Genomic DNA, 26,689 nt, shown 5'->3' with positions numbered 1-26,689 from the left:
CTGATCAAAACCAGCTTCCACTGTGCATTTAGTTCACATATTGCCATTTCCAAGAAGATACAGAAACAGATTTTACATTTATTCTCCCTTATTTTTATACTTCCCCATAACCCAGTAAATGGTTCGTTCCTGAATCTGGTACAAATTTAAATGTCATTCTTTTTCAAGTTCTTATCTGTTAGTCTGTTAGTTTCCTGCCTGTGTTTACGCTACTGCTGGCACCATGGAACCCCCAGACTTTTGATGTGACCACAATAAAAACTTTAAAAAAAAAAGTTTGCCTCATAGTTCAGCACAGAGGTTTGCAATTATATAATCTACGACTGAGTATTCTTACACATGTTTAGAGGAAAAAGCAAACCTACCTGCCAAGATTGCTTTTGTCTCTCATCCTGTTGTTGGTTTCCACACTGAGGTTATCACAAGATTTGCTCATCATCCCAGCAGAAAGGTTTTCCAGGTTTGCTCCATAGAGCACATTCTCTGAACGAGACAGTCTCTGGATAAGAGCAAGGTGTTCACGCTGAGCTGCATATGCAGAGTTTGATTTGTCTATTTCCACAAATTTACTGTCCTCTGAATAAGAAGGGAGAGAGGGAAGGAAGGAAAGACAAATCCACTGATATTATCCCATCTTTTTAAGCTCAAAGGAACTTTCCATCTAACCTTTTGAACATGCCAAAAAAAAATAAGATTGACCTTACAGATATATTTTTCTTGTATCTTTGAGAATATCCAGGCCTTGGAGTGAGTAGTTTTCAATCCATTTCTTTCACAGAAAGCATATACTGTATTTAGATTTCATTTCTGTGAATTATACTACAAATTCACTTTCCACAAAGACAGATGAAATGTACAACCCTATATAATTTAAACCTGAATATCTCTGTAAAGTGTATTTTGTAAATATTTGGTATATGAGACATATCTGTCTGTCAAAGTCTGAATTAGACATCTTGGTAGTAATTTCTGATCCTTCACAGGCCCTCCCCTCCATTATATGTATATCTGAGAAGACAGGGACTCTACTCACACATTCTTGCCAACATTCAGAGAGGTGCCAAAGAGCTGAGTGATTTGCACAAGTGAAGTTAATTAGGGGACCATCTTGGTGGCCAGTTTTTCACTTTCCTGTGAAATCTACTACTTGCTTAATGACACCTGGGCTCTGCTATATACAAAAAGGATTTTATTTTTCTGAAACAAGATAGTGCTTAAGGAGGCATTAATTTATTTAGGTTCTCAGCTGGTAGTCTGAAGAAGGAATTTGGAGGAGAGAGGGACAGCAGACAATTGAAGACAAAAAAAAAACCTCTCTGCTTGATACAAGCCAGCATCAATATGGGCTTTAATTCTGCTTATAAATGACAGCTAACTTCCCGTGTGTTTTCCTAATAAATATTAACCTGAATACAACTTTCTAGAACACTACTCTGCAGCATTAAATCTAGGCTCTTCTTTCCTTGGTGGCTTTGATCAAAGGCATTTCTTAAGGCATCAGAAGGCTTAACTGTCCACAGTATTAATGCAGTCTGGAGTTGCTATGGTGATTCCGAAGCAGGGGGTTGCTATCAAGTTTTGAAGTGATGGTGACTTATACATCTGAACAGTGCAACACAAGCAGAAGTGTGCAGAAATCTTTTACAGCCTCACTGTGTTGGCAAAAGCAGCATTTTGTACTACTGTCTGTCATTGCCTTCACAAAGCTTTTTTTCTGGGACAGCAAGCACACACTGAACCTCAGAAACATGCTTTATGTAAGTTTGGCTTGTTTCAGTGGTTTGGTGTACTTGTAATCAGGACTTGGGTTATAATTTTCTTAGTTCTCAATCATTTATTCTGTTATATATGGAATGCAATAATATTTATTAGGACATATTACTACAAACAAATGTGACACAGGAAACTGTAGGATTTACTACTAGCACTCATTTACATGCTAAAAAGCACAGTCCCACTAAATTATGTTTGAAACTACAGGCATCAAGCAACAAAAGGTGCTTTAAAACTAAATGCTATCCTAGCATTTTTTTCCATGGGAACAAATTTGTGCTGGTGGAATTTCACCTTTCATTAAATGATTTTAATGAGAAGGAGGCAATATTTCAATAGACCTGTTATATCCCATGGTATAATTTGTTTACAGTTTTACTGCAGAAAAGAGTATGCCAACAGATAAGGCATGACACTAGACTCTCCTATTAGGACTCACTGGGTAAAACACTCAGGGGTGTAAATGATTACGGTTCTGTTCAAGGCAGTGAAATGATGAGCTAGTGAAAACTCCTGTTGCTTCACTGAAGTTGAGTGATGACAGTGATCAGCTTAGACTGTTATTTCTTATGTGCCTTAGTTTCTCCTTAATGATCCTCACCCATCTTTACAGAACATGCTGAGAATTGTGGGTGAGAAGTGCTATGTAACTGCCCTGGGTTGAGCAGAACCTTGTCTTAGAAACTGTGGAAAATCTGAAGTCTTAAGGAGGTATTAGTAATATCTTCCACAGACATGGCAAAATCTAAGATAAGAGCTGCTAGCAGCTATGTAGTTGAGAGGGTATGACTCATGTGCCTTTGGTTTAGTGGTTTTGTCCTGGGACTGAACCATAGGGTTGAATCCCTGTCTTATGCAAAGATAACTAAATTCAGCTCCAGCATATCTGGGCACTACTATAGTTCTAATTTGTGTGGAATATTTTCATGTTACATTTGGGGTATAATTCTAAGCAGGTCTCCTGAAGGGAAGTGACATTATGCTTTTTATTTTTTTTAAACCTGAGTTTAGCTACATAGTTGTTATTATCATCAGAGAACCCCTCTTCACCTGCTACACCTGGCCATTCACATGCACATGCCAAGTTAGACTTACACTCCTCTAACTTCCAATGTAGTAGGAGGCACTATTTTCTAACTGCAGCAGACTGAAACTAATGTGGCAGGTTCTAATTCTCAGCTTTGGTAAATGCACCTTTCCTAAAACATAACCCTGTCCAATGGGCCCAGTAATGAAAGTGCATTTATACCTCACCTGACGAAGTTTGCCGAAGTTGCCTAGAATTCATCTGTGCATTGAATTTGTGCTGGGCAGAACAGAGGTCCAGTAGATATTTACATGTCTTTGCTGTATCAGTAATGAAGGTGTGTTTCTTGCCACTGAAGCTGCTTTCAATCATGAATTTTTTTCTCTGAAGGGAAAAAAAATAGCACAGTTTGCTTTATATATCAGTCACTACACTGAGGTACTGAAAGTTCATTTGTTGGTTTTGTCCAGTTGTATCTATGCCTGACTGCAAGCCTTTTGGGTGCAGTAAATGCCTGTTGTAAATTCAATAGTCATTAGCAAGGTGTCTATGTATCTTCTATGTGACAAATCAAGAGCCTTTGAACATTGAATGCATTGAGAGCAGGTTGGTAGAACTGCAAAATTTGGCCCTACAGATGTTAAAATTATTAAACAAATTTAATGTGAAAATGAACATATCTTCAAGGGGCAGTAGGACCATTTTGGGAGAGCAAACAAGCTGAGAGGTATGTGATGCAGTTTGACCATATGACAGTAGATGGATATACCTCTAATGTCAAAATCCCACTTAGAAAGGATCACAATCTTGTCACCAATACTAGATTGTTAATATACTCAGAGATAGGGATAGGAATAATGAGATCTGGAAGCAGGAGACATGATCCTATTACCTGGTGTAGGTAAGAAAACAGAAGAAAAAAGAGAGAGCAGTAAAGACAAGAGAGGAATGAATATGCAATATGCCACAGAGAGGTTCAACATAGTCTCTCTGTAATAGTCAACACCAGATTATTCAGTGTTATAGTAATTTAACTCCAGTTTTGGCAAAAAACCCTCTAGAACTATACCTCATGAAGAACTGGGTGTCTTCATATCCACATCCAGATCCAGCTTTGATTTGAAACTATTTTCAAAAATGACTTGCCTGTATGGAATGAGTCTAATTCTGGCTCTTAATGCAAAGTGGCAGGAAGAAGAGGAGTAAAGTCATGAAGTGGAGATGAGGTTCAGTTAGTTCCAACTCACATGAGCTGAAATTCTCTCTGTTTCACGCCACTGGAATCGTAAACTGGCAATTCTTGTGTGATTTTTGATCTCATAGACAATGATGCCTTTGGCACAGATTCCCAGGATTATGTCCCCTTCTGCTCCTTTCTTCTCTTGGGACACCCGATAGAAAAGCACTCCATATTCGGGAAGTTGCTGAGTCACCTTGTAGAGAAAAAGGACTTTTACCATCCATTACTGAAAAGCATTCATTACTGAAAAGGCAGGTAGATGGGAGAGGAAATGCTTTTGAATCTCCTTACTGAGTGTTCTTTCACTCTGTCAAGGATCCTTTGAAAACCCTTACCAAATTTTCATGCCTACTGCCTCACAGTCATCACCTTACTTTAGGATGTCATAGAGTTACTACATACACTAATTTTCCATGTGTAAAATTGAAATAACACTTCCCACATACTTCATTTGAAGATGTAGGGGTGTTATGTAGTTACCTACACAATCATCCAAACATTACAGTGGCACTGAGGTACTCAGCATTTCTGCTACTGCATTTCTGAATAGAAATCCACACAGGATTAGTGCAGCTAACTACTGTGAAACCTTGTTTATTTCCATTTTCTTTTCTATTTCCTTGAGCAAACCCAGAAACCACGAGGTAGAGTAAATATGATTATCTTAATAAAACTACTAATATTTTGGTGCCAGGGCTACTCTGACATTATTATGGGCTTGTGGGGTTTCCTCTCTACAACAGTGACGGTCAACTGGAAATCTTAACTGCAGTGACACTACAGCTCCCAGCTTGCACCAAACTCACTCAGGTATATATGCCCATTCCTTCATGGCTATCATCTTTGAAAATAAGACATTATATATTTCCATTGCCAACATCTTAAGTTACAGGTTTGGCTAAATTGTACCTCAAAGTATTTCACCTAAATATAGTGGTGTCTTTGGATGGAATTTCATTGCCTTAGATATCCCTTCAGTGCCAGACTTTATAGTAACAGATCTTCAGTGTCACTTCTTTCTTCCACAGTGCTCATTTCTGGGCAAAAAGTTAAGTAGGATTAAACTTCAAGGGACTGAGGAGCCAGCTTCTGCTCCAGCCCTCAAACTGTGCCGAGAATACTCTGAGGAACTCATCCAGCGGCTCTGGGTGTTGATGCTTGTCTTTCTACCTCCTGTACTTGGCCTCAAAAATGTTAAAATGTGACTATAGAATATGAGGAGGGTTTGCTGTCCTCTTTTGTGATCTGCAGATCAACGTGAGTTTGTGCTAAAACTTTTTTTCATTCTAGGAAGCTGCTGTAGAACCCCCAAATGACATTACACCATGAATAGAAATTTTCAGTGACCAAAATAAAACACTTTAAGGAGATCCATTTTTCAGAAAGTATCCATAGTGCAAATGTTCAGGTCCTGAAAACTGGGGCATATATAATCACTAGCTGAATCTGGGTTTTAATTTTTAATCCCTTTCATATTTGGAATTTACATGTTCTTGCCATGGGGGCTGTCTTTCTCTTTTTGTGTGATGTGTTGGCTCCTTCTATAGACTTATTCATTGAAACAGATATTAACAAAATTACTTTTCTTCGCTGGATTTGCCACACATGATGGGACTGTCATTAAGACTAAGCTTCAATCTATTTCTTCAATTCCACTGACAGTGTTAGATGGGGAACTAATATAATTAAATAGCAACTGAAATAAAATGATGTTATAAATAAAAGCATGTGGCACTGCAGCAAAATGGGTGCTAATATTTATCCCTTATTTAATCTCAGATATTTTTCATTTGATGGAAAGCAGAGAAGTTTAGGGAGAAGTAGAAATTAGCAGGAAAAAAATTAAATCCCACATCATCATGACACTTTTGAGCCCTAGAGGTATAGTCATGTGAGGAAATACTTCAGAGAACTCCTTCCTCACTTCCAGGGTTCACAGATAATTTTAAACAAACAATCACTACATGTTTAGAAAGTGGCTGAACAGCTGCTGTAATTTCAGAAGTCCAAAAAAGGTCTTATTCCCACGTTTTATAATCATCTGGAACCCAGACGTTAGTAACATGCCAAAAATTTGCATCAAGACTTAGGATGCTGAAAATACACTAAAATGTGCTTTAACACTTTATATAAACTCTCAGTGAAAGTATCTACAGCAGAATGAAACTCAGAGTTTTTTGTTGACTATTTAAATTTGTTCACCATATCTAAAATCCACTGTATCAGGCAAGAAGGAAATAATAGAAAATGCTCAATAGAGAGGGGCTTTGCACCTCAAAATAAATAAATAAATAATGTTTGGGGTATGGCAAGTTACCTTTAAAAATTCTAGTTCAGCTTCATCCTCAAATAGGGAACGATTCATACGATGTAATTTAGCAAGCTCTCGCTGTACATACGCCAGGGTCATTTTCTCGATTCGACTTGCTGGAACATAGTCTTCGACACGAAAATAGCTCTTTCCATGCATCTGTGGGGAAAAAAACAAACAAAAAACCCAGAGAAACAAGAGCCTTTTGTTCTTACTTAACTTTTCTTATTCTTTGCATTTCATTTTTGGGGTGGCCCATATGCAGAAGCCACTCTGTTTCCTAAAGGAAGGTGGAGAACAACAGGTGGAGTCCTGACAGCCTCTGTCTCTTGTATCTGTGCTCAGCCAGGTGCTCAAAGCACGTACCACTTCTTTGTGCAGAGAGGACAAAGGTGTGTCCTACAGTATGTTCCACACTTAGAGCTGACAGCTACAGTGCATCAGTGCAACCTACACTGGGGGACCATGGCCGTGATGGATCCGACCAGATGGATCAGACCACTCAGAGTTCAATTAGTTGAGCTACACTAATTTGCATAACTAATTTATACAACTTAGGATATGGAAGAGAACATAAATGGGTATTTTCTATACACTTCAAAACTAGGACAACTGGTTCAGATATACTGTCTGTGACCTTCCTGTCTTTGTGGCTTGTGGATCTGAGCCTACACATAAAATAGCTGTGAATTCTAGAGTGTTCATTTGTTTTTCTCTTCCATGTTTACTACTCTCTAAGCCCCTCTGCACATCCATGCTGTGCCTATGTTGGAAATTTTCTACAGATTTTCTGGGGTTTCTAGGATATGTTATCAGTTATGAAGGATAAAGAATTCTCATCATTCTGCCATATTTCCTGCCAAATTCACCTTACTGCTCCTTAATTGGGAAAATTTTGTAATTCTTTTAATTAAATCTGAAGGATTTAACTGAAGGACTTAAATGAAATTCTGTGCTATTCACATTTCTTCTTTAAATGCTATGTGACAAACAAAAGCTGCAAAAGTTGTTGAGAGAGACCTCAGAGAAATATTGCATTATTTATCCACACCTCAGAAGCATAATTGCCAAGCTCTGCCTGTAAAGCCAAAGCGCCGAGTTTCAGGGCAGTCTCATCATTGCAATAGAATCGTTCTTCCAAAATATCTTTACGAAGCTGCAGGTAAAACTGATGCCTTGTCAAGCCGTGCCTGGAATACAGAAGGGTTTAGGAACACAGGAGGAGCTTTAAAGGGTATCCCTAAAATTTACTGGTTTTCCTGCAGCCAGCAGAACTGTGCACTTACTGGATAACATTAAAGTGGTTGACAAAGAATTTTATCCTTAGAAAGAGTGTGAAATTAATGATGGAGGTTTTCTTCTTGGGTTGGTCATTCCAGCCATCTGGGGCCACTTTGTAGAGTTTGGTCTCCTCATCCAAAAAGAAGAATTCTTTACCTGAAATGAAAATGTTGGGTTCTGTAATAAATCTGGATATACTTCAGCAGCTCAAAGTTCTGCTGTCTTCATATAGTGCATCACCAGCAATAAAATATAAAATGGATTGTGGATGTCAGTGAGATTTACTTCTCTGTGTCATGGCTTAACTTTCTGCTCTTTGATGGAGAAATAGGATAACAGTATGTAATTTAGGATTACAATTGTTAGATGCTGGATTAGTGTGGTATCTATGGAATCACATAGAATTGATGGAGCTTGCATTCTGCTCACCATTCAGGTTCTGACCCCATTGGAATCCTCATTCCCTAGGCACAAGGCATGCTTCTCAGCCATGCTTGCCACCAGAAATGGACCAGGGAGAGGTGGGTCTTGTAGATGACATAGCTGAAGCTGTAGTCCTATCTAGGGACAAAGACAGTCAGCCTTCCTCAGTACAGTGCTTCCTGGAATTTCTGCTGGAGCTACATGGCTCAGTATTATTCCAGGTCAAGGCTGAGACACAGCCTTTTCTGAGTGGGAATATCATCTAGTAATATGCACAGTTCTAGGATAGACATGCTTTAACTCAGTGCAGTAGAGTTTAAACCAATGTACCTTACTTTTGCTTAAGCTTTTTGTCTGCTTTCATCTGAGGATCTTAAAAGATCTTACTGGAATTCATTAATGAAGTGACTACAGAGGCACAGAGGGAGAAAGCTGTTGCTGTATTCAGCTCTCTCATTACCTTTCAGGTAAGCCAAGCCAAAGTAGAAATGTTCCACCAAGTTTGCATACGCCACCACGGTGTTGAAAACATCTCTTGCCTTGGTCTTGATGTCACATTGCACCTCGAGGCACTGCCCATTGAGTAGAATCACATTGAGATCCCTTTGGGACAAATAGGATTTCCCTTTTTTAGTCTAAGAACATACAACAAAGAATGAAGAATGAGTGCCAAATGCAAGCAATTCAGGTTCCACAGCATTTTATTACTGATGCCCCTTAGCCTCCTATCTCTACATAACCTCACAGAAATGGTCACAACATTATGCTGTGCCCTGTCTTCTCATAAATTAATATCACAAACATTTATAATTTTTAAAAAATCCAGCGAATCCCACCAAAACAGCTGACTGTACCCAGACTCTATAGTCACCAGGGTTATTCTAGATTTGGGGGTAATTCCAAATTCTCTTTGCTCTCATTTTTATTGCTGTATGCTGTCACCTTTTTACTTTATCTCAGTGAAAGTTAAAGGATGTGGCTGCAAGCTGGAGAAGTCCCATACATCGGCATTAGATGTCACATTGCATATTTGTTGTATAATCTTTGTCTCAAAAGTCTTGGGCTAAAGTGAGCATTCTTAGCTGAGAAGGATAAATTAAGCTAATTTTAAACTAACAGAAATAACTAAATAGCAGTGAGAATTAAATCACTTCCTTTCAAGTCTCAATACCTCTGAAGGTAATATGTTTTGAGATGAAGACATGGCGAGAAAACTGGGTTGGGACTCAGATGCAACTTACAAAGAGCCCCAACTAAAAGGTAGCTAGATTAGTCCTAAATTCTTGATGTACTTACTTACCACAATTGATCCAGGCAGCTGCAAGGTCACTGGTGGTTCACCAGACAAAATAATAAATTCTGGACCTGAAAACTGCAAGGAGGAAATTTAGAAATTTAGTAAATTGTCTCCATAATGTAATGAAAATCCCAAACACAAGTATCAATGAAACCCATTTCTGATGATCTATGTACTGGAGCTAATTGACTTCAGTGTCTAATAATGTGCAAATGCTGACTGAAGACTTCTCTCTGTGTGAGGTCTCTCCTGTGTGGAGACTCTGTGGTCTAAGTGGGGGTAAGCTCATGCTGAAGCCTTTTCTTCTATAAAGGCACTGAACCAAGATTAATTTCCTTTACAAGGCACCTATTTTCATGACACTTATGGAAACTTAATTTATTCTGAGACCTTTTCCCACTTGATTCTCAAGTTACTCTGAGGACAGTCACAGACATGTAAACACATACATACACACCACAGTGATTTCAGAAGCCTGGTTTACATAGGAACCAGACTTAGAAACAGAGCTGCTTTCTTCCCTATAATAAAGGTTGACTGATAGTTCTTATTAGTAAACATTTAATTATTATTTTTTTGCTTCAACAAACTTTAACAGGGCAAGATGGCTTTTTTCTTGCTGAGTATCCACCTCAAGTAATTTTGCACATTGGGTTTTCACCAGATTTATCTATGCTTTTAGATACCTTATGCAGAGAGAAATAACTAAATGTCTGCAAGTGATAAGATGTGAATCCTTCCAACCATTGTCCATGACTTAGTAACTTAGTGACTTAGTGACTCATTTAGATCCTTTGAAAAAAAATGTAGGGTTTATTTCATAATAATACTATTGTCCTGCCAACAGACAGTGCACTTTTATATTACATTAAAGAGGGACTAGCACTGTGTTATAACGGTTGCTGAACTCCTTCTGAGAAACTCAATTATTATCTCAACAAAAATCATATTAATAAAATTTAAAACCAAATTTATATGTAAAAGGATAATTTTCCAAACTATCTAACTGAAGCTCTTGACCAAATGACTGCCACTGGTCAGTCCTGAGCTTCTGAACTGAGACAAGGTGAAAGGAAGGGCTCATCAGCCTAAAACCTGTCCCTTCTTCCACAACAGAAAGCTCCATAGGAAAAATCATTGTGGAGTTTTCTGTGATTCAGTTATTTCTGGATTTTTGTGATTCAGCTGCCAAAGAAACATTACCCTTCACATTTAACAGTCTTACAACAAATTAGCAACTACAAATAGACAGTTAGGAAAACTATTGGTTTGGCACACTCGGTGCTAGCCTATGATTTCTGTAACAAAACTTTTAAGTCCTTGGAGCACCACTGACCAGCAAACATTTGGGTTCAGTATCTTTGTAAATTTTGTTGCTGTTCTGAAGCTCCTGTTAAAGTGGTTGGTGAAAACAGTCCATATGGTGTTTGATGCTTGCAGAAATCACACATAGTTAGAGAGGGTTCAATTATCAGCTTTTGCATAGTCTTTACGAACATGAGCTGTTCACTGTTGTCAGTTCTGAGATATCACAACTGGATCATGCCTGATTTGGAGTCTGTCAATTCAGAATACTCGTAGAATGAGATGATTCAGCAGCTAATATGCAGGTCGCTGTCGAACAACAATTAAATGAGAGGTTTCTCTTTAGTGATATTTACATTTTGAAATCAGCCTATGTGTTTTTCATCATTCACCTTTTCCTTCCTGTGGAATAAACATTTCTGTGATGAAGCAGCTGCTGTGTAGTCTTTTGTAGACACAGAGAAAGTGGAACCTAAGCTTAACAGGTTCTGTCGGTTGTTCTTCTGAGTTCCGCCAGGGATTTCTTCTACAGCACTGACCGACCTTCAATGGAAATGTCACAATGAGCAACATATGTATAGCATGCAATCAGAACAGCACTGACTTGAGGACAAAGAGCTTAAGGTACATTAACTAGGAATATTATGGGGTATTATGAAGTCCAGGGAAATGTCAGTTATAAGTTCTTAAATGTTTCTTTACAGAAAAAGAAAAAATAATTTAGCAGGAATAATATTACTGATGCCCTTTGTAAATAAATCTAAACTCTGCTTTAATTTGGTAACAGTCTTTTTTTTTCTTTTTCTTTTTTTTTTTTCATTTGGTGAGCCAGATCTAGCTGGTTTAAGTTTTGTGAAGCCAACAGGCAAAGAGTTTAGCCCCATACCCTTCTTGGAATTCTACAGGATTAAGTAAATTTCTCATTTCTTATATTCTCAAGGAAAAATCTTCAGAAAACCTTATAATTTGTTGTTACATTATTCAGAATTTTCCAGAAATGTTAATTAAATTTTTTAAATAATAATCCATTAGAATAAATTAATGTCTTAGGGAACTGAGGGAATTTTCAATTTAATTACTAGAAAGGTATGAAATCTCAGATCAGAAAGCTGTCTTTGTACTACAGTTTTAATGCATAAAGTAATGGTGTTTTCCACCTGAGCAGAAACATGTACCCTTAGAATAAACTTAAAATATACTATGTACTCTCGTCAGTGAGGAAAGAATGATTATGTGGCTCAGAAGGAAAGGTTTTATTGAGGTGGATTTTTGTTAATTACATTTTTTAACAAATGCCAAAGTCACATGGAAGCTTTTTCATTATTCCAAAGTTTCATCCTTTTCTTTTGCATGTTGCAAACTTGCTTCAGGAGACTATTCAGGGAGTTTCAAAAGAATTTTAACAAATGTACTTGAGTAGTTGCTCATCTCTTGCGCCTAGTATCCAGTGTCAGGGAACATGGGAATGGTTCAAAGCTACATTCTGTGGGGTTCAGACATCATATTAAGAAGCATTTCTTTACTTAGAGGGTGGCCAAACATTGGCACAGGCTTTCTAGAGAGGTGGTCATCGGCCCACTTTAAAGGCATTTGGACATATGCTTAATAACTCACTTTAACTTTTGGTCAGCCCTGACGTGGTCAGGCAGTTGGACCACGTGATTATTGCAGGTCTCTTCCAACTGAACTATTCTGTTCTATTCTATCATATCCTAGTTTACATTCTTCTGTCTATAAAGATATCTAGGTATTTTTGTTTCTATCAATACAACCTCATAAAAATCAACCTTTACGTAAGAAATATGCCTAAAAATTACCTGAAGTGACTTTTGTGAGCATAAAAATACTATTAGCTCAAAAACCAAGAGTCTTTATTAAGAAGACTTTCTTTTCCTTTGTAAAACACTTCCAGTTATTAGTCCTGTGAGGTGAGAGATGCCAGATTTGACAGCTGTGTCTTCTTTATATATAGCCCAGAGCCCTGCATATACTTACAAGCTTAACATGTAAATGTCAGTTGGACTGCCTACAGAACTGAGCATGATGAAAAGCTTTATAGCTAGCAAATCCATCACTAAGTTTTGTATTGGTTGTCCTTCTGCATGGCAAACTGGTGTTTTTCCAAAGTGGTTATTTCATCTCCATTGCTGTTCAGGTACTTGTAATAGGGTGGTGACCTTGGTAGAAATTCAGTTGCAGATGCTTACAACCAAAAGTGGGGTTTACAGTCCTTGAAGTTCTATGGGAAATAGCTTGCTGGAGATTTGGAGAAGAGAGTTCATCTTTCAGCAAAGGAGGGGAACTTATCCTTGGCATCATGATTTTAGATCGAGGATATCAAGATCATACCCAAGTTGTTAATCAGAAGCATGGCTATTGCTCCAAAATACTCGGAAAATAAATCCTCTGTTACTGATATAATTGCCAGGTTTAAGATGCATATATAGATGCCTATATACACATATATATGTATGTGTGTGTGTAGTTAGACAGGTACACAGAGACTTCTTTTTTCACAAAAGCAGCCACTATCCTGCAACCTGATTGTTATTCGTTCTTGTTGCAGTTTTAGGGGTGTACTGGGGTGTCTCATATCACCCAGGTTATCCTGGCTGATTTATCAGGAATTTCAAGCTGTCTACTTGGGATACATTTAGCTGGGAATTGATCTAAATGGAGCATTTCCTGTGGGCCTGAATTACTCATGTCATGGTTAAAAGAAGAAACTCCTGCTTAACTGGGTCGAGAACTCTATTAAATGGGATGTCTGTAGGGATTACATGGTGCTTAACTATGGGATTCTGGTCTTCGTGGTGCCTAGAGGCTAACAGTGCTGACATCTCTTCTTCATTTGGAAACAGCCATGATTATAGCTGCACTGTGCTAACACCCAGTCTAGAAAATTGTTTAGCAGCAGTGATGTGTCCCTGGCTTTTGAAAAGGAGTTAGTATCAGCTGTACAATTCTCAGTTTTCTTTGTCAGTGTCTACAGGACTGCTGTACATGCCATGGCTGAAATGAGGCTAATCCTCATGGCAGAGGAGAGGTCTCTACTGCTTGTGTCCCTGGGTTACCTATAACTCTTCAGTAAAGTAGTAGTGCAGGGCTAGATATGGCTGATACAAGTGAGAAAAATCAGTCTAAGTACCTAGATGGAAATGCAAAAAGCCACTGAAAATTATGGATCATATGGTCTGCCATAACCACTCCAGAACACATAAGGCGTCTACTAATGTGACAGCAAGGGAAAACCACATCCAAATTCTGAATACAGAAAAATAAGGACTCTGCCAGAATGCCTTGACAGGGAAAGCAATGACTGTTCATACCTTTTCAACAGGTTTTCCCCTTCATAGAATCATATAATCATTAAGGTCAGAAGAGACCTGCGAGATCATCAAGTCCAACCTTCCACGGTCTTTGTGGAGCTACTTCCCAGTTGTTTCAGTGACATAGGGCTATTGCTGCTTGCCTGATTCTGATGGAGACACAGCCAGGGGCAGCTGTTCTGGGAGGCCCATGGCATCTGGCAGGACACAGTGGTAAAGGTGGAGATCTTGAACACGCTTTTTTTGTATGGATTGTTCAGGACCCAAGTTTCATTTCACTAGAGCATTTGGATTGTTCCACTTGGAACTAGGTGCACATTATTTATTTATTCTACACAGTAGAATATCATGTATTATTAAGGTATTTATTCTACATAAATATTATCTATTCTCAAAACAGCCCAGATGGCAATCCAGGCATTTTCTGATAGTGGCATTGCCACACTAGTTGTCTGCTTTGCTTGGTTATAAAACAGCTTTCATCTTGTAGAAATATGACTTGAGATTACCTGTTTATGAAGAGCTTGTAGCTACTTTGTGTCCTTGACCCACTAAGTGTGGGGTCACATGACCTGTGCATCTCTGGAACTTTCCCTAAAATAAATAAAGGAAATTTCACAATTGAAGCAGTTGTAGCAGCACTTAGCATCCAATGTTGGGACAATTAAAACAGGCAAGAAATTTATACTGCCTACTTCCTCTCTTTTAGACTGGTTACTGTCCTCACTTGGACATAAATGGCTATTTAATAAGGTTAAGTGAATACTACCAGCAGTATTCCCAGTTCTCTAGTTATTGTTACTTCCTCTTCATAATCTTTCATGTGAATGTAATTTAGAAAATAGCTGCATAGGTACACTGGCTGTCATTTCCATCTGCATGGGGGTAATTTGTGGAACAGCTTCTTCTCCTCAGAAACTATGTCCAATTTTTGCATAAAATTGGGTGGAAAAAGCCATGACATTTCTCTGGATTAATCAAAGTAGGATATAAAATCACTGAAATGAAAATATTTGTAAACATTCCACCGGTTATTTGGTACATTAAATATATTGTGAATGTTTTCACATCATAAAAATATGATGGGAGTATAGGATGGTTTGTGAGTTCTTAGCAAATGAGATTTTTACTGTTTTTCACCTTCAATAATCTCTGCTGCTACAGAAAGGATAGGTGTTGCATTGTTCAAATACATGAAAGCTGAAATTTAGAGGCAGAACCAGAAAGGGTATGCAAGTGGTAGCTCTATTAATGATTTTTGTAGCAGCAAAGATGTTTTAAATCATGCTCTCATGCACACAGTGTGGCTATTGAGGATGGTCCTGTGCAGGGCTGAGGGTTGGGCTCAATGATCCTTATGGGTCCCTTGCAACTCAGCATATTCTGTGATTCTGTGATTTAGGGAAGGAGGGAGAGGTTAAATTTTACTTCACTTAGATAATTTAATTGGTCTTATTTGAAAAATTACATATCAAACTATTACACAGGCAGAAAGATAGTGTGATAAAATGAACTATGTGGAAGCAATCATTTAGGTCAGCTTTTTCTCCAGATAAAACATCCATGCACTACACCCTGAGACCTCACTTCGAATTCCAAATGAAAACATGACATTGAATTCTGGTGTACCAACCAACCAAGTACAGTTTTACAAACTAGAAAATCTACAGTCATGTTCCTAAAATAAGCACAAACGTGTTGTTTTTTTCCAAGCTGCAGATGGTAGTGACAAAATGTGAGATTTGAGATAAACTAGTTACCAAAGTTAAGACTCATTCCCATGTTCTAAAACTACATGCTTTTTAATGAGAAAACCTTGCAAAATTCTCTGCTTACACTGTGCTTTTCACATAATTGTACAAAAATACTTTGACAAGGACATAAAATTCCCCTTAGTTTTTCTGTATTGGCTGTTATGACAGTAGGACAACTTGGCTAGTTTCAGTGGCCAGATTGCCATGCTTTGATCACAGATTTAACACATTTCTGATGTTAAATTAACATGTGGCCCTCAAAGTAGTCAATCCTGTAGATTATTATTTGATTATATCTTTAAAAGTACAGTCTTGATAGAGGTACTGATCTCTCTTGATAATGGTGCTCTACTAAATGGTAGCAGTTCTTTTCAGAGAAGAATGCATTTTCTTAATATATTATCTCATGAAAGAATGTCTGTGGCAAACAAGTTCTCACATTCCATGTTGAGTCATGTATTTTTAGAGTCCTGCATTACAAAATCCTGAGTATGAACAACTACCAGTGTTTCAGTGGAGACTGAGACATACACAAAGTCACTGGAATGAGCCTTTGTCCAGTTTATGACCAAATCTTTTTTTTTTGAAAGGGCTTACAAAACAGTAAGTTTACCTTCACTGTGTGCAGTTCAGTATGTGACTGACACGTATGAGTCACACAGGGAGAAGCTGCAGTCTCAGGTTTTTATTGCTGCTGATATTGACTGCAATTCTGGAGCTTCAGAAAAGTGTCTTTCAGGAGGAGAGCATTAACAGCAGTTGCACAACTAACCTCACTTTCCTCATTTTTTGAGCAACAGCAACTCTTTGCTCTTGGGAAATATGAACACCTTGTCTAGGTGATCCTAGCTCAGATTCTAATTTATACATAAAGATAAACATGCACAGCAGTGCTCCTCTTCCTGCTAAATTCCCTTCTTTGCTTCATAGCATCCCCCTACACTGTGATTCACGTGCCTTGGGAAGGAACTTGAATGATGTCTAACACAGTGTCTTCACTGAATGAATTCTCTCCTAAACAGTTTCTTTCATGCTGTTCCTGCCACAAAAGGATTGAAAGTGAAGATAAATCTCCAACTCTGATATCTCCAGACAAAGTAAATCAGAAGAACAACCTGGCCTTTAGTACAACAAAAACAACACGCTGAGCGGGAAATATAAAATGCTTCTAGGACAAAAATTAAAAGAAAACAAAGGGTTTTTTGTTTTTTCCCTCAGATTTCAGAATCAGTCCCTTTGTTTTTTAAAGGGTTTGAAGAAACATTAATCTCCACCCTTCAAGACTTAGGTATTACTTATAGATTCTACTGATTTCAGTGCTGCCATCCTGACACTGCCCATCATATGCATTTGTGGGGTAGCTCCACCATTTCTCATCTGTATCAAGACCCCATGTGCTATAAACATACTCTCAGGCTTTGTGATCTGCTGAACAGCTTCACCTTGAAAAGGGGGTATAAAGCAAGAAGGAGGTGATGGTGCTGCATGGTAACCAGGGAATATATAGCTTTACATTAGGACACAAGTGAAAAAGAACCTAATCTAAGTATCTTTCTTCTCTACGACTTAGTACAAATATACTTCCCAAGTTATATAACCACAAGTTGCACAGGAGTACCTATCACCTGGTATACTTATACGTGGGTAGTCCCACATATACAAACAAAGGACAAAAAAGATCAATACATAATTCATAAACATAATCTTTCATAAAAATCTTACCTCTCCTGTGTCCTCGGTTAGACAGTATCAAAGATGCACTTTCAGAGATACTATTAGAGTCACTATAGTCTGCAGAGAGTTGTCTGTAATCTTCTGTTGACTGACTATAATTCATTAATCTGGACCCTTTATCTGGAAACAGAAAAGGAATATGGTGAATCACATACTTCAGTTATAAATCATTGTATTTGCATGATAATGTAAAAAATGTTTGGCTTAACTAATTTTTATATAGTCCACATCTGTCTGTCTGTCTGTCTTCTAACACTGACTCCAGTTCCTTAAGGACTGGGGAAAGCTTGATGACTTCTATTACTTTCATAATTATATTCTGACCAAAAATAGTTTTCATAGTTCTCCTCAGCCATTCCAAATAAAACAAATCTAATACATTAATTCTAGTCTACGTGTTTAACCGAAAGGTTACAAAGTGCAGATAACCTGCAAAGTTCTCATTCCTTATACTATGAGGCCCAAAACCTTCTGCTATAAAGTATTCTTTCTGTGTGCAGGATGGACAATGCCTAGACACAATCTCCTACCAGAGTCAGATGCAGAAATTCCATTAAGGGGTCATCCTAAATCGTAAGGAAGTACATATTTCTCTTGCATACTGACTTTTCTTTGGTTGCATTGTTACTTATCCTTTTACAGAATCTCTGAGGGTGATAATTTTTAATTAAAAAAAAAAAGAAAGAAATGGAAGGCTGCCTTGCAAAGTGTGGCTCACACGTTTTCAATGTAATCAACATCCTAATTCATTGAAGTCCTTCAGCAAGTGTAAGCCAAGTGACCCAAATTCCTGGAAAACACAGAGATCACACCAGATACGTAATCACTAGAATGAGTGTAAGGAAAATGTCAGGAATTTGGGGCTAACAGGGGGAGCAGCAGAATTTCCACCAGCTTATGCAAGTGTGAAACTGTAAGCTCAGTTTCTGAGTAAGTGAGCCAATATGTTTTGAGGGGTGGTTTGTCTGTATGTTTTGAAAATAATCTCCTTTTCTTATAATCCATAATACCTAATAGAAATGTTCCACATGTATTTAAGCATGTGTTTGATTTCTAACTGATTTAATGGAACATATGTGTGATTTGCTGAATAGGAATCGGACTGCTCATATGCCTAATGTTGAGCATATCCAAAAAAACCCTGCATAGCTTGGGCCAACATTTCTCTTGCTCCAGAGTCACAGATCTCTGCTGAAGTGAAGAGAAAAAAGATAGAGTTAGATAATTACTCTGAGAGGTAATAAAATCTTGATCTTAGTCAAATGAAATACAAAGTTGGTATATACTGCTTTATTTATATAGTGACCAGGATTTGGCCTTGCATCTTGAAATCAATCCAGCAATTCATGTGTGAATTTATAAAACATCTTTTGAATAGAAAAATAAAATCAAAAAGAAACCATAAATCTTTGCATGAATAATCAAGTAGGAACAATGACTGTATATTCCTTAATGGCAACAGGATAACCTCACAGAATCCAACCTTCAAAAATACATTGGAGTGTACAAAACACAAAAACAGTTTTGAAAGTAGAGGTGTTTTATATGCATAGGTTTTATGCAAAGAGCTTTGAGAGTCGAATCTGTGCAAGCTGATTCGTTATCACTGCTTTGCAGCCCTGAGAGTACTGTCCTTTGTGGAACAAGGAAAAGAAACCTCGCTGACTTGCCTCAGAGTCTTTCCATCATGAAGTAATTTATATGTAAAGCAATAACTATCCTATCCAACACTACATGTAATCACTACAGCATGAAATTAAACAATTCATCTAGCCTGGGAAAGACTCAGAAAAGGCCGGCTGTATCCTTATTAAAAAGTTCAGCTTATAAATCTTTCTTTACCTTGGTGAAAATTCATCTGGGAGGACAGTGGTGAGGTGTCCGGTATTTTCTCATGCAGCCTTTTCCTTATCACATGACTCCTGTTCAGCTGGGAGGCTGTGCTGTCTTCGGTGACCACCTGCTCTATCTAGAAGACAGTAATCTTGCCAGTCAATGTCATTTGATATGTGGACTTTAGACTCTCATACTGAAGCGATCCTTGCCCTCTGGCTGTCAGAGGCTGCTGATTTGCTTTGTATAAACAACTTCATCTCAGATTAACACAAAGCTGGACTGAGTATTGTTGGCTCCATGCTCTCATGCTAGCTGAGTTTAAGAGGGGACACCCTCTGTAACAGTAGTAAATAGAGTAGTAAAGTGGAAAACTCATCTCAGAATGTTAATGACTACTGGTTGAAAACAAAAAAAAAACTGTGGTGTGTTTTCTTCCATTGTCTTGCAGCTTGTCAATAAAAATGTTTTTTGATATTTCAAATTTTGAAAAAGACTCAGGTGCTCACATATTAAAGACCTCATGTGGTCAGGCTTGATTGCACGGCAGATGTTCAGTTCCACTCAAGGACAATGAATTAATTTCTCAATATGATGTAAATGTGATTTCTTTGAATTTCACAAAGTCTGAAACCAGAGAGGCAATGGAGAAATCTTTCATCTACAGTCCATTCCTTTGGCCAATATGAAGTGCCTGTAAAGGTTATGAGTGCTTCAGTATTAACCAAAGAAATTAAGATACTGTAAGTGCAAAAGCTGGATTTGTATCACTTCTCGGGAGTGTACAAGTGATGTCTGAGACAGCTTCATTGCTTCATTTGCTTGTACACATGCCCACTCAATTTCCTGCTTAGAAGTTTTGAAACAAATCTCACTTCCTTAATCCATACAAACATTAATTTCAGCCAATTGTTTACCTATATCCCATGTTGCTGTCACCTCTCTCACCAGAGAAATGGAGATGATTAGAGTATGAGAGTAGTACGTACCTCACTGACACTTCCCAGTGCAAACTGGACCATTTTCTTTACATAGACATTTGCTGGTAAGGAAGCAGATTCCTTCTGATGTGCCTCACATGCTTCCAGGATTGATTCAGGAGAAAACCTTTTATGTGGCAGATCTTCACAAAGTGTTAGAAGGAGTGTGTGTAGTTGGTCACTCAGCTGGAGGGACTGAGCCAAAATAGAAGTAGTGTTAAATAACATCTCCCAGGGGACTGAAATCCTGTGTAAACTGGGACCAGGAATTTCTGTAAGCCTTTCACCCTGAGTAAGAAATGGGCACTGAATTCCTTTAGACTTTGGGAACATTCCAGACAAGCAGCCAAACAGCACTAAATGAAGCCTCTAATGGGATCCAGGATAGCCTTGGAGGGAATTGGCATCTCTAAGAAGTCATCAGCCCAATTAGGCGCTTCTTGGTGACAGACAACAGTTCAGTTTGCTCCAGAGCTTTGCTAATTAGACTGTGAATCAAAGATCCTTGCAAGTAAGATATGTGGTAGCGTTAGCTTCAAAAAGGTGAGGACTTATACCCACCAAAACTGTTGCCATAGAGACCAGATACTTAAATTTTAGGGCCATTTAGCTTATAAAGCCTTTTCTTTTAGAATGTGTATACACATGAAAGGGAGGTTAAATCTACTAAAAGCTTGTGCTTTTCAAATAAAGAACAAGCACCCAAAAACATCAATATAGAAATGAAGCAAAATGTGTGCTACAAGTCTTAGAAAGGATTCCCAGTAAGCAAGAAATTCATAATTTCAGCTAGTAGAGATACTGGTAAAATTTGCTCAGAAATAAAGACAGTTACTTAGTTTTAATCCTGTATCCTATTTTTGAAAAAGCACATAAATGTGCACAGCACTTCAATCATGCCAATGTGATAGTTTTCTTTTAGCCCTTCCTGTCTTAGAATAATAGAATCATAGAATAATTTAGGTTGGAAAATACCTTTAATATTGAATCAATCATAAACCCAGCACTGGCAAATAGACCACTAAATCATGTTCCCAAGTGCCACATCTACACATCTTTTAGATACATCCAGGGATGGTGACTCAACAACTTCCCTGGGTAGCTTGTTCCTTATTGTCTTGGAATAAATAATCTTCACTCTTGAAATTGAGGTATAATTCATCTTAATGAGAACAATTCTGGTTTTTGAAGAAAAAGGCAAAAGAAAGGAAAGTAAAGATGAGGTCCAACTAAATTTCCTGATTTGGGTGAATTGATATTTTTGGTGCAGACTGAACCTTGACCCAAGCTTTCCAATTCTTTCTAGTGATCCAAAACATAAAGCTCCTCTTACCAAGACCTCAGATTATGCCTCTCAATCTTTGAACCTACCAGAATAAAAAAACTCAACAGTTTGTGTTACTGACCTGGTTTGGAGGAACCTGGTAATCTGCTGACCAATAGAGGGTCATTCCTAAGGAATACACCAACATCTGTCAAAACAGGAAAGAAAACCCTGTGTGAAGTCATTAGTAAGTACAGAAAAGCCTCATACTAGAGATACCATCTTTTTGTGGCTTTGGTCACAAAATGGTAGAAGTCAAACAGATAATTTGTTTTTTAAAACTAGACTAAACTTATCTGAAAGTACAATAGTTACTCTTGTAGCATGCAGCTAGTAATGTCCAGCCTGAGGGACTGAGCTGGGTTGCCCTCTATCCAATTATGTCTTAAGTAGGGAAAGAAATTCGAACTCCTTTCTTAATTTTGAATTTCTCCCACTGCCAATTAAAGCTCTCCCCTACCTGTGGGACTGACTAGTACTCACATCCAGGAAAAGAATTACTGGACTAAGGGCTGCCTATTACATGGTGTCATGCTTTTGCCTGGTCTCTAAATGATCAGTTATGTGGGAACCTGAAAACACTTTGTTCTGTTTGAGGGAAGTATGCACTGATGTGGTCTGACTGGTATTTAAGATTTTCAGGTACCTGAGTGTTGTATCCTACTGTCTTGCCAGAGAGACTCATTTGTCAGAGAGAAGAAAAATAAATTGTTGAATATATTTCTGACTTCCTGGAAGTGCTTCCACTCTCTGATTGTATAGATACTGCAATCCTGCTGCTTCTGGGATTGCAATTACCATATCTGGTGAAACAGTGTTCATAGAAATATTCTTCCTTTCTGTGGGCCTTTGCAAATAATACATTTCTGCAGATCTTGAGGACTGATGTTCAAAATTGATTTTGATATTTACATGCATGCTAATGCAATGGCAAGACACATGTAAATCTTTCTAACTGTAGCCTAATTTGATTAGTCATATTAGAAATGGAGTGGGGCAGCAGGTACCTGGTATGCTGCATTAAAACTCACAAGCTTTTCTTCAAGAGGTACCATCAAGATTTAGTTTGTAATATACCTCACCTTTGTTAGTCCAAAGCGCTGGTTTTTACTTTGTCTGTGGAGCAGTTCTGGTGGACTGAAAGGCAGAGCTTCTGTCTGAGATGCATTGTTTTGGAAGGACAAATTTCCTTCAGCAGACAGTAGTACTGACCATGGGCAAATCACACAGATGGCAGGGTCTGAAAAATATTGAGGTAGGTAAGGGAGACCTTAGTGTTGAATTCACTGCACTCAGAAAATCATATTTCTGGCATCTCACCTGTATAGCCGAACTAATCACTGATGTTTCCTGAAGATGTACCCAGAATGCCTTGCCTGACTTCCCAGCCTGACCTCAGACTTGCCTTGTCACTGTGGCCTTGCCTGCTGATCGCTGGGCTGTCTGACCCTGGTTGTCCACACCACACCTGATCCTGACTCAGTTTCCCAGCTTGACCTCTGACCTGCCTTGTTACTACAAACTTGTGTGGTGGTTGGATTCTCAGTTATCAACCCCAGACCTACTCTGGTCATCTTCTTTGGATGCTGTGGAATAGAGCCCTGGCTGGCACAGCCCCTGCTGACAGCCTTGTGGGTCCTTGAGTCTGGACTCCTCCCTAAGAAAGACCTTGCCCTATCTCTTCCCTGAAAAAATCTGCTTGAAGGTGTCTCAGAAATGGACTGGATTCTGCTTGCAAATGTCTGAATACTCTTAAAAAAATATCACTGCAGAGATCCACTGAGGTTGGTCCCATCCTCATCCCAGCATGAGGATGTGTACTCTGCTGTAAACACTGAACTTGCATACATGCAGTAAATGAATTTGACCAGAGACATCCAAGTGATTTCATTAAAATACTCATTAAAAAACAATGATAGACAACATCTAAGATCAATATGTTTACTCTAGAAAGAAGAAAAGCTGCATTAACTATGGCAATATTTAGTCACTGTGTTTCAGGAAATATAGATAATTTAAAAATAAAAAGTTGGCTGTTAAACCACTCTTCAGTCTAGAATGTGAGAAGAGAGACCATTCAGACCTTTGCTGGAGAAGTGCTCAGAAATGTGCCCTAGATGCTTTAGTATTTTAGCATTTAAAAACTGTATATTAAAAAAAATCTACTTAGTTCTCATGCACAGTGACCTTAACATCAGGAAAATGGATAGTAAAAATAGGTAAAATGTTAAGCTGGGAACTCATACACACCTAGGATATTTGTATAGCCAGAGGACCCAAAGATTCAAGACTTAGGGACAGACCACTGTTATTTGCAACAATTGAGGCATTTATTTCTTTAGAAAATTAAAAGTCTTAAAATCATCAGTTAGCCTTCTCTTTTGCTCCTTCCCCATTTTCTGTAGTTAACATACGCAAGTACAAGTAGCACATGCTGGGAAGCTTGTCTGTTTTAGAAACAGGCAGTCAGCTTGTACTTCAGCCTCCATGAAGAACACCTGGCCTTCTGTCATGTTGGCCAGCCAATGTCTGAGCATTCCTGCCTAACCCATCAGTGCCCAAGCACACTGGAAATATTGCTATTAGCAAGTGGTGTTTACCGTCACAAGGTCTAGCAGGATTTATTACATCAAGCACAGTGAAGCAAACGTGGCAGTACTAGCCCTGAGAAGAAGCTGATTCCAAAAGCAATATAGTTGTAATTAAGTGATGTGGAGCCAGAGATATGCCTTAGTCAGCTGGGATGATGCTGTGCAGAGGCAGGTAGCCTTCTCTGCCCTCCAAGAAACTGGAGGACTGGGCATTCAGCTTCAAAATGTCTCCAGCTTGGCATCACTTCTGGACTTCAGCTCTCTAAAACCAGCAGCACTAAAAGACTCATTTTTTGGGGAGGCATGCCAGGGGGGCAAATCTGTGGAGGATCTGGGGGTGAATACTTCTTGGATCAGACCATAACCCATGGAATCCCTAGACACAGGTGCATGCCTTTGTACTCCTTGCACCAGAAGGTGTTCATTGAAGACCTGCTCTGTATCTTACCTATACTAAATTTGCCTGGTGAGTTTTTTTTCCCTATCTTTAGGCAACATTATTAGCAACATGCTGTCATTGCTGTTAGTGCTTTTTGTCTTAAAAACAAACAAACAAATGCAACAGAAGTAAAATAACAATAATTAATTTCCAGTGGTAAGAACTATAAAAAGATACTTTTCACCTCACCTTTGTGAAGATCCTCCAGAAGCTGTATTGTGGACAGGTACAGAAGTGCCCATATTTCTTCTTCCTCCAAAGGGCTTCCTTTTGCCCACAGGACCTCGGCCAATGTTACACAGGAACTGCTCATGCCTGCTGCAGTAAATACCAGATTTTGGACACACTAAAATAGACTGAATTGCTCAAGACAAGCCATACTGATTATAACTGTACCCTTCTCTCACAGGAAGAAACACATTGTGAAACACCCTGCTTTTTTGTTCAGAAAAGGTAGATATTGCTGATCCCTGCCTTAATCTGAGTAAGAGTAAATAAGAGAGACTGGACTAAGTGACTTCCTGTAATCTTTTTGAGCCCTTTTATTCATCCTTTGAAACCAAACACAAGATTCTGTGGAGCAAATAGCTTTTACTCAAGAGACCCTTCATGAATATGTGCTGTTCAGACTTTGTGAGTGGTTGTTTGAATGGTAGGGGATTGATTTTGCTGCTTAATTGGATGCTCTTTTCTGTAAAAACATGACAGAGTTAATCTAGGAAAAAAAGGATGGCAAAGCAATAGATGTACTGTAACATAAAAGGTTTATAAACAGTCCAACAGAACAATTGAGTTTCATTCATTGCTCAGCAGATTGATCAGTAAAAGCTTGTAGACTCTTACTGAATTCTTACTGATGATAGATTTTCTTGCTCAGATATCTGAGACTCAATACTTGCAGTTCATCAATTCCAATATACATATAAACTTGCTTTATTTCACTAAACCAAATTAAAAGATGGTTCTCTCTTTGGGCTGCTGAATAGCAATTTAGTGGCTCCCAGCACACTGTCCTATCTGATAGGTACATAAGATCTGGTGTATTGAAAAAGAATGTGGGTCCACACATTCTCCCTATTTTGTCTCAGTTGCAACACAGCATCAGATCATTTAGACAAAGGGATTCTGTAATGCATCATAATTTCATGTGTTACCTACTGGAAAAGTATTTTCCTAATCCCAGCCAACTACAAACTGACTTGTGACTTGAAGTATCAAGGCTGCTTTTCCTTCAAATGTTTTTTCATGCTAAATATTGTCCAAGAAGGTTTTGTTCTTCATCAACGGGTCTGATCTTTCCATTTAACTAGTTTTACATTTTTATAAATTACTAATTTAGGCAGAACTGCTCTAGGTCTGCACAAGCTTCAAATTTCAAAAAAAAAAATTAACTGCTTTTGCTGTTACTCTCCTGTAAGTGAGCTCCACAGGTTCCTTTTAGGCTGTGTTAATAGGGGCATAATGAGAAAAGTTAGAAGTGATCCACTTATTTGAGGTTTTGACAATGTCTGTAGACCAGCAAGTGAGGACACTATAGCCTGGGATGCTAGTGTCTCATACAAGATTATAAACACCACTGTAAATTGAGTTCACTTACAGCCTGAAAACTCATCTTCCCTCCTAACAATTTCTTCACTCTCTGTACACAGTCCACTTACTGCTACTGTTTGCTCTCTGCCTGCAATGGAATTCACTGTGTCTTACAGCTGATTGCTTTGCCAGCTTCCCATTCGTTATGGAGTCTTCAAGGGGTCACTGCAAGAGCATTACAGTGTTCTGCAGGACCAACTTGTTGCTGATTAACAGACTACTCAGACTTTGCTTCATGGGGTCTTGTCCTGGCTCACTAGCTTCCAAACAAGGAATCACAACATAGGAAGAATGATCCCTTGTTGCAATCACTACAGGATTATAAACCAACCTAGTGACATTTTAAACAGAACCAGAGTCCTAATTTTAGTCTCTGCAGCTTCAAAGGGCAGTAAATCTTCTTACAAACCTAACCTTAATTAGAAGAGACAGACAAATCTTCTTAGTCTAAGCCATCA

General features: G+C 38.4%; 2 protein-coding genes across 2 annotated transcripts in view; one reads left to right on the top strand and one right to left on the bottom strand.

Moving 5' to 3' along the window:
* Positions 1-26,689, top strand: part of MAPK8 (mitogen-activated protein kinase 8) — a 137,352-nt gene that overhangs the window by 47,299 nt on the left and 63,364 nt on the right. The gene's annotated exons all lie outside the window — the stretch shown is intronic.
* Positions 1-26,689, bottom strand: part of FRMPD2 (FERM and PDZ domain containing 2) — a 73,766-nt gene that overhangs the window by 39,582 nt on the left and 7,495 nt on the right. The window contains exons 2-17 of the mRNA XM_032695359.1: positions 24,831-24,959; positions 22,694-22,851; positions 21,694-21,759; positions 20,297-20,482; positions 19,317-19,443; positions 17,463-17,594; positions 14,496-14,580; positions 11,050-11,200; positions 9,356-9,427; positions 8,516-8,690; positions 7,638-7,788; positions 7,403-7,541; positions 6,358-6,510; positions 4,048-4,233; positions 3,028-3,184; positions 366-576 (exon numbers count right to left, since the gene is read on the bottom strand). Of these exons, the coding sequence (XP_032551250.1) occupies positions 366-576; positions 3,028-3,184; positions 4,048-4,233; positions 6,358-6,510; positions 7,403-7,541; positions 7,638-7,788; positions 8,516-8,690; positions 9,356-9,427; positions 11,050-11,200; positions 14,496-14,580; positions 17,463-17,594; positions 19,317-19,443; positions 20,297-20,482; positions 21,694-21,759; positions 22,694-22,851; positions 24,831-24,954 (2,273 nt within the window). The 5' untranslated portion in view covers positions 24,955-24,959. The remainder of the gene's footprint in view (positions 1-365; positions 577-3,027; positions 3,185-4,047; positions 4,234-6,357; positions 6,511-7,402; positions 7,542-7,637; positions 7,789-8,515; positions 8,691-9,355; positions 9,428-11,049; positions 11,201-14,495; positions 14,581-17,462; positions 17,595-19,316; positions 19,444-20,296; positions 20,483-21,693; positions 21,760-22,693; positions 22,852-24,830; positions 24,960-26,689) is intronic.

Source organism: Chiroxiphia lanceolata, chromosome 8 (genome assembly GCF_009829145.1).
Source record: "Chiroxiphia lanceolata isolate bChiLan1 chromosome 8, bChiLan1.pri, whole genome shotgun sequence".
Classification (NCBI taxonomy): Eukaryota; Metazoa; Chordata; class Aves; order Passeriformes; family Pipridae; genus Chiroxiphia; species Chiroxiphia lanceolata.
Note: the sequence above shows the minus strand (reverse complement) of the source record. Positions and strands in the feature narration are given on the sequence as shown.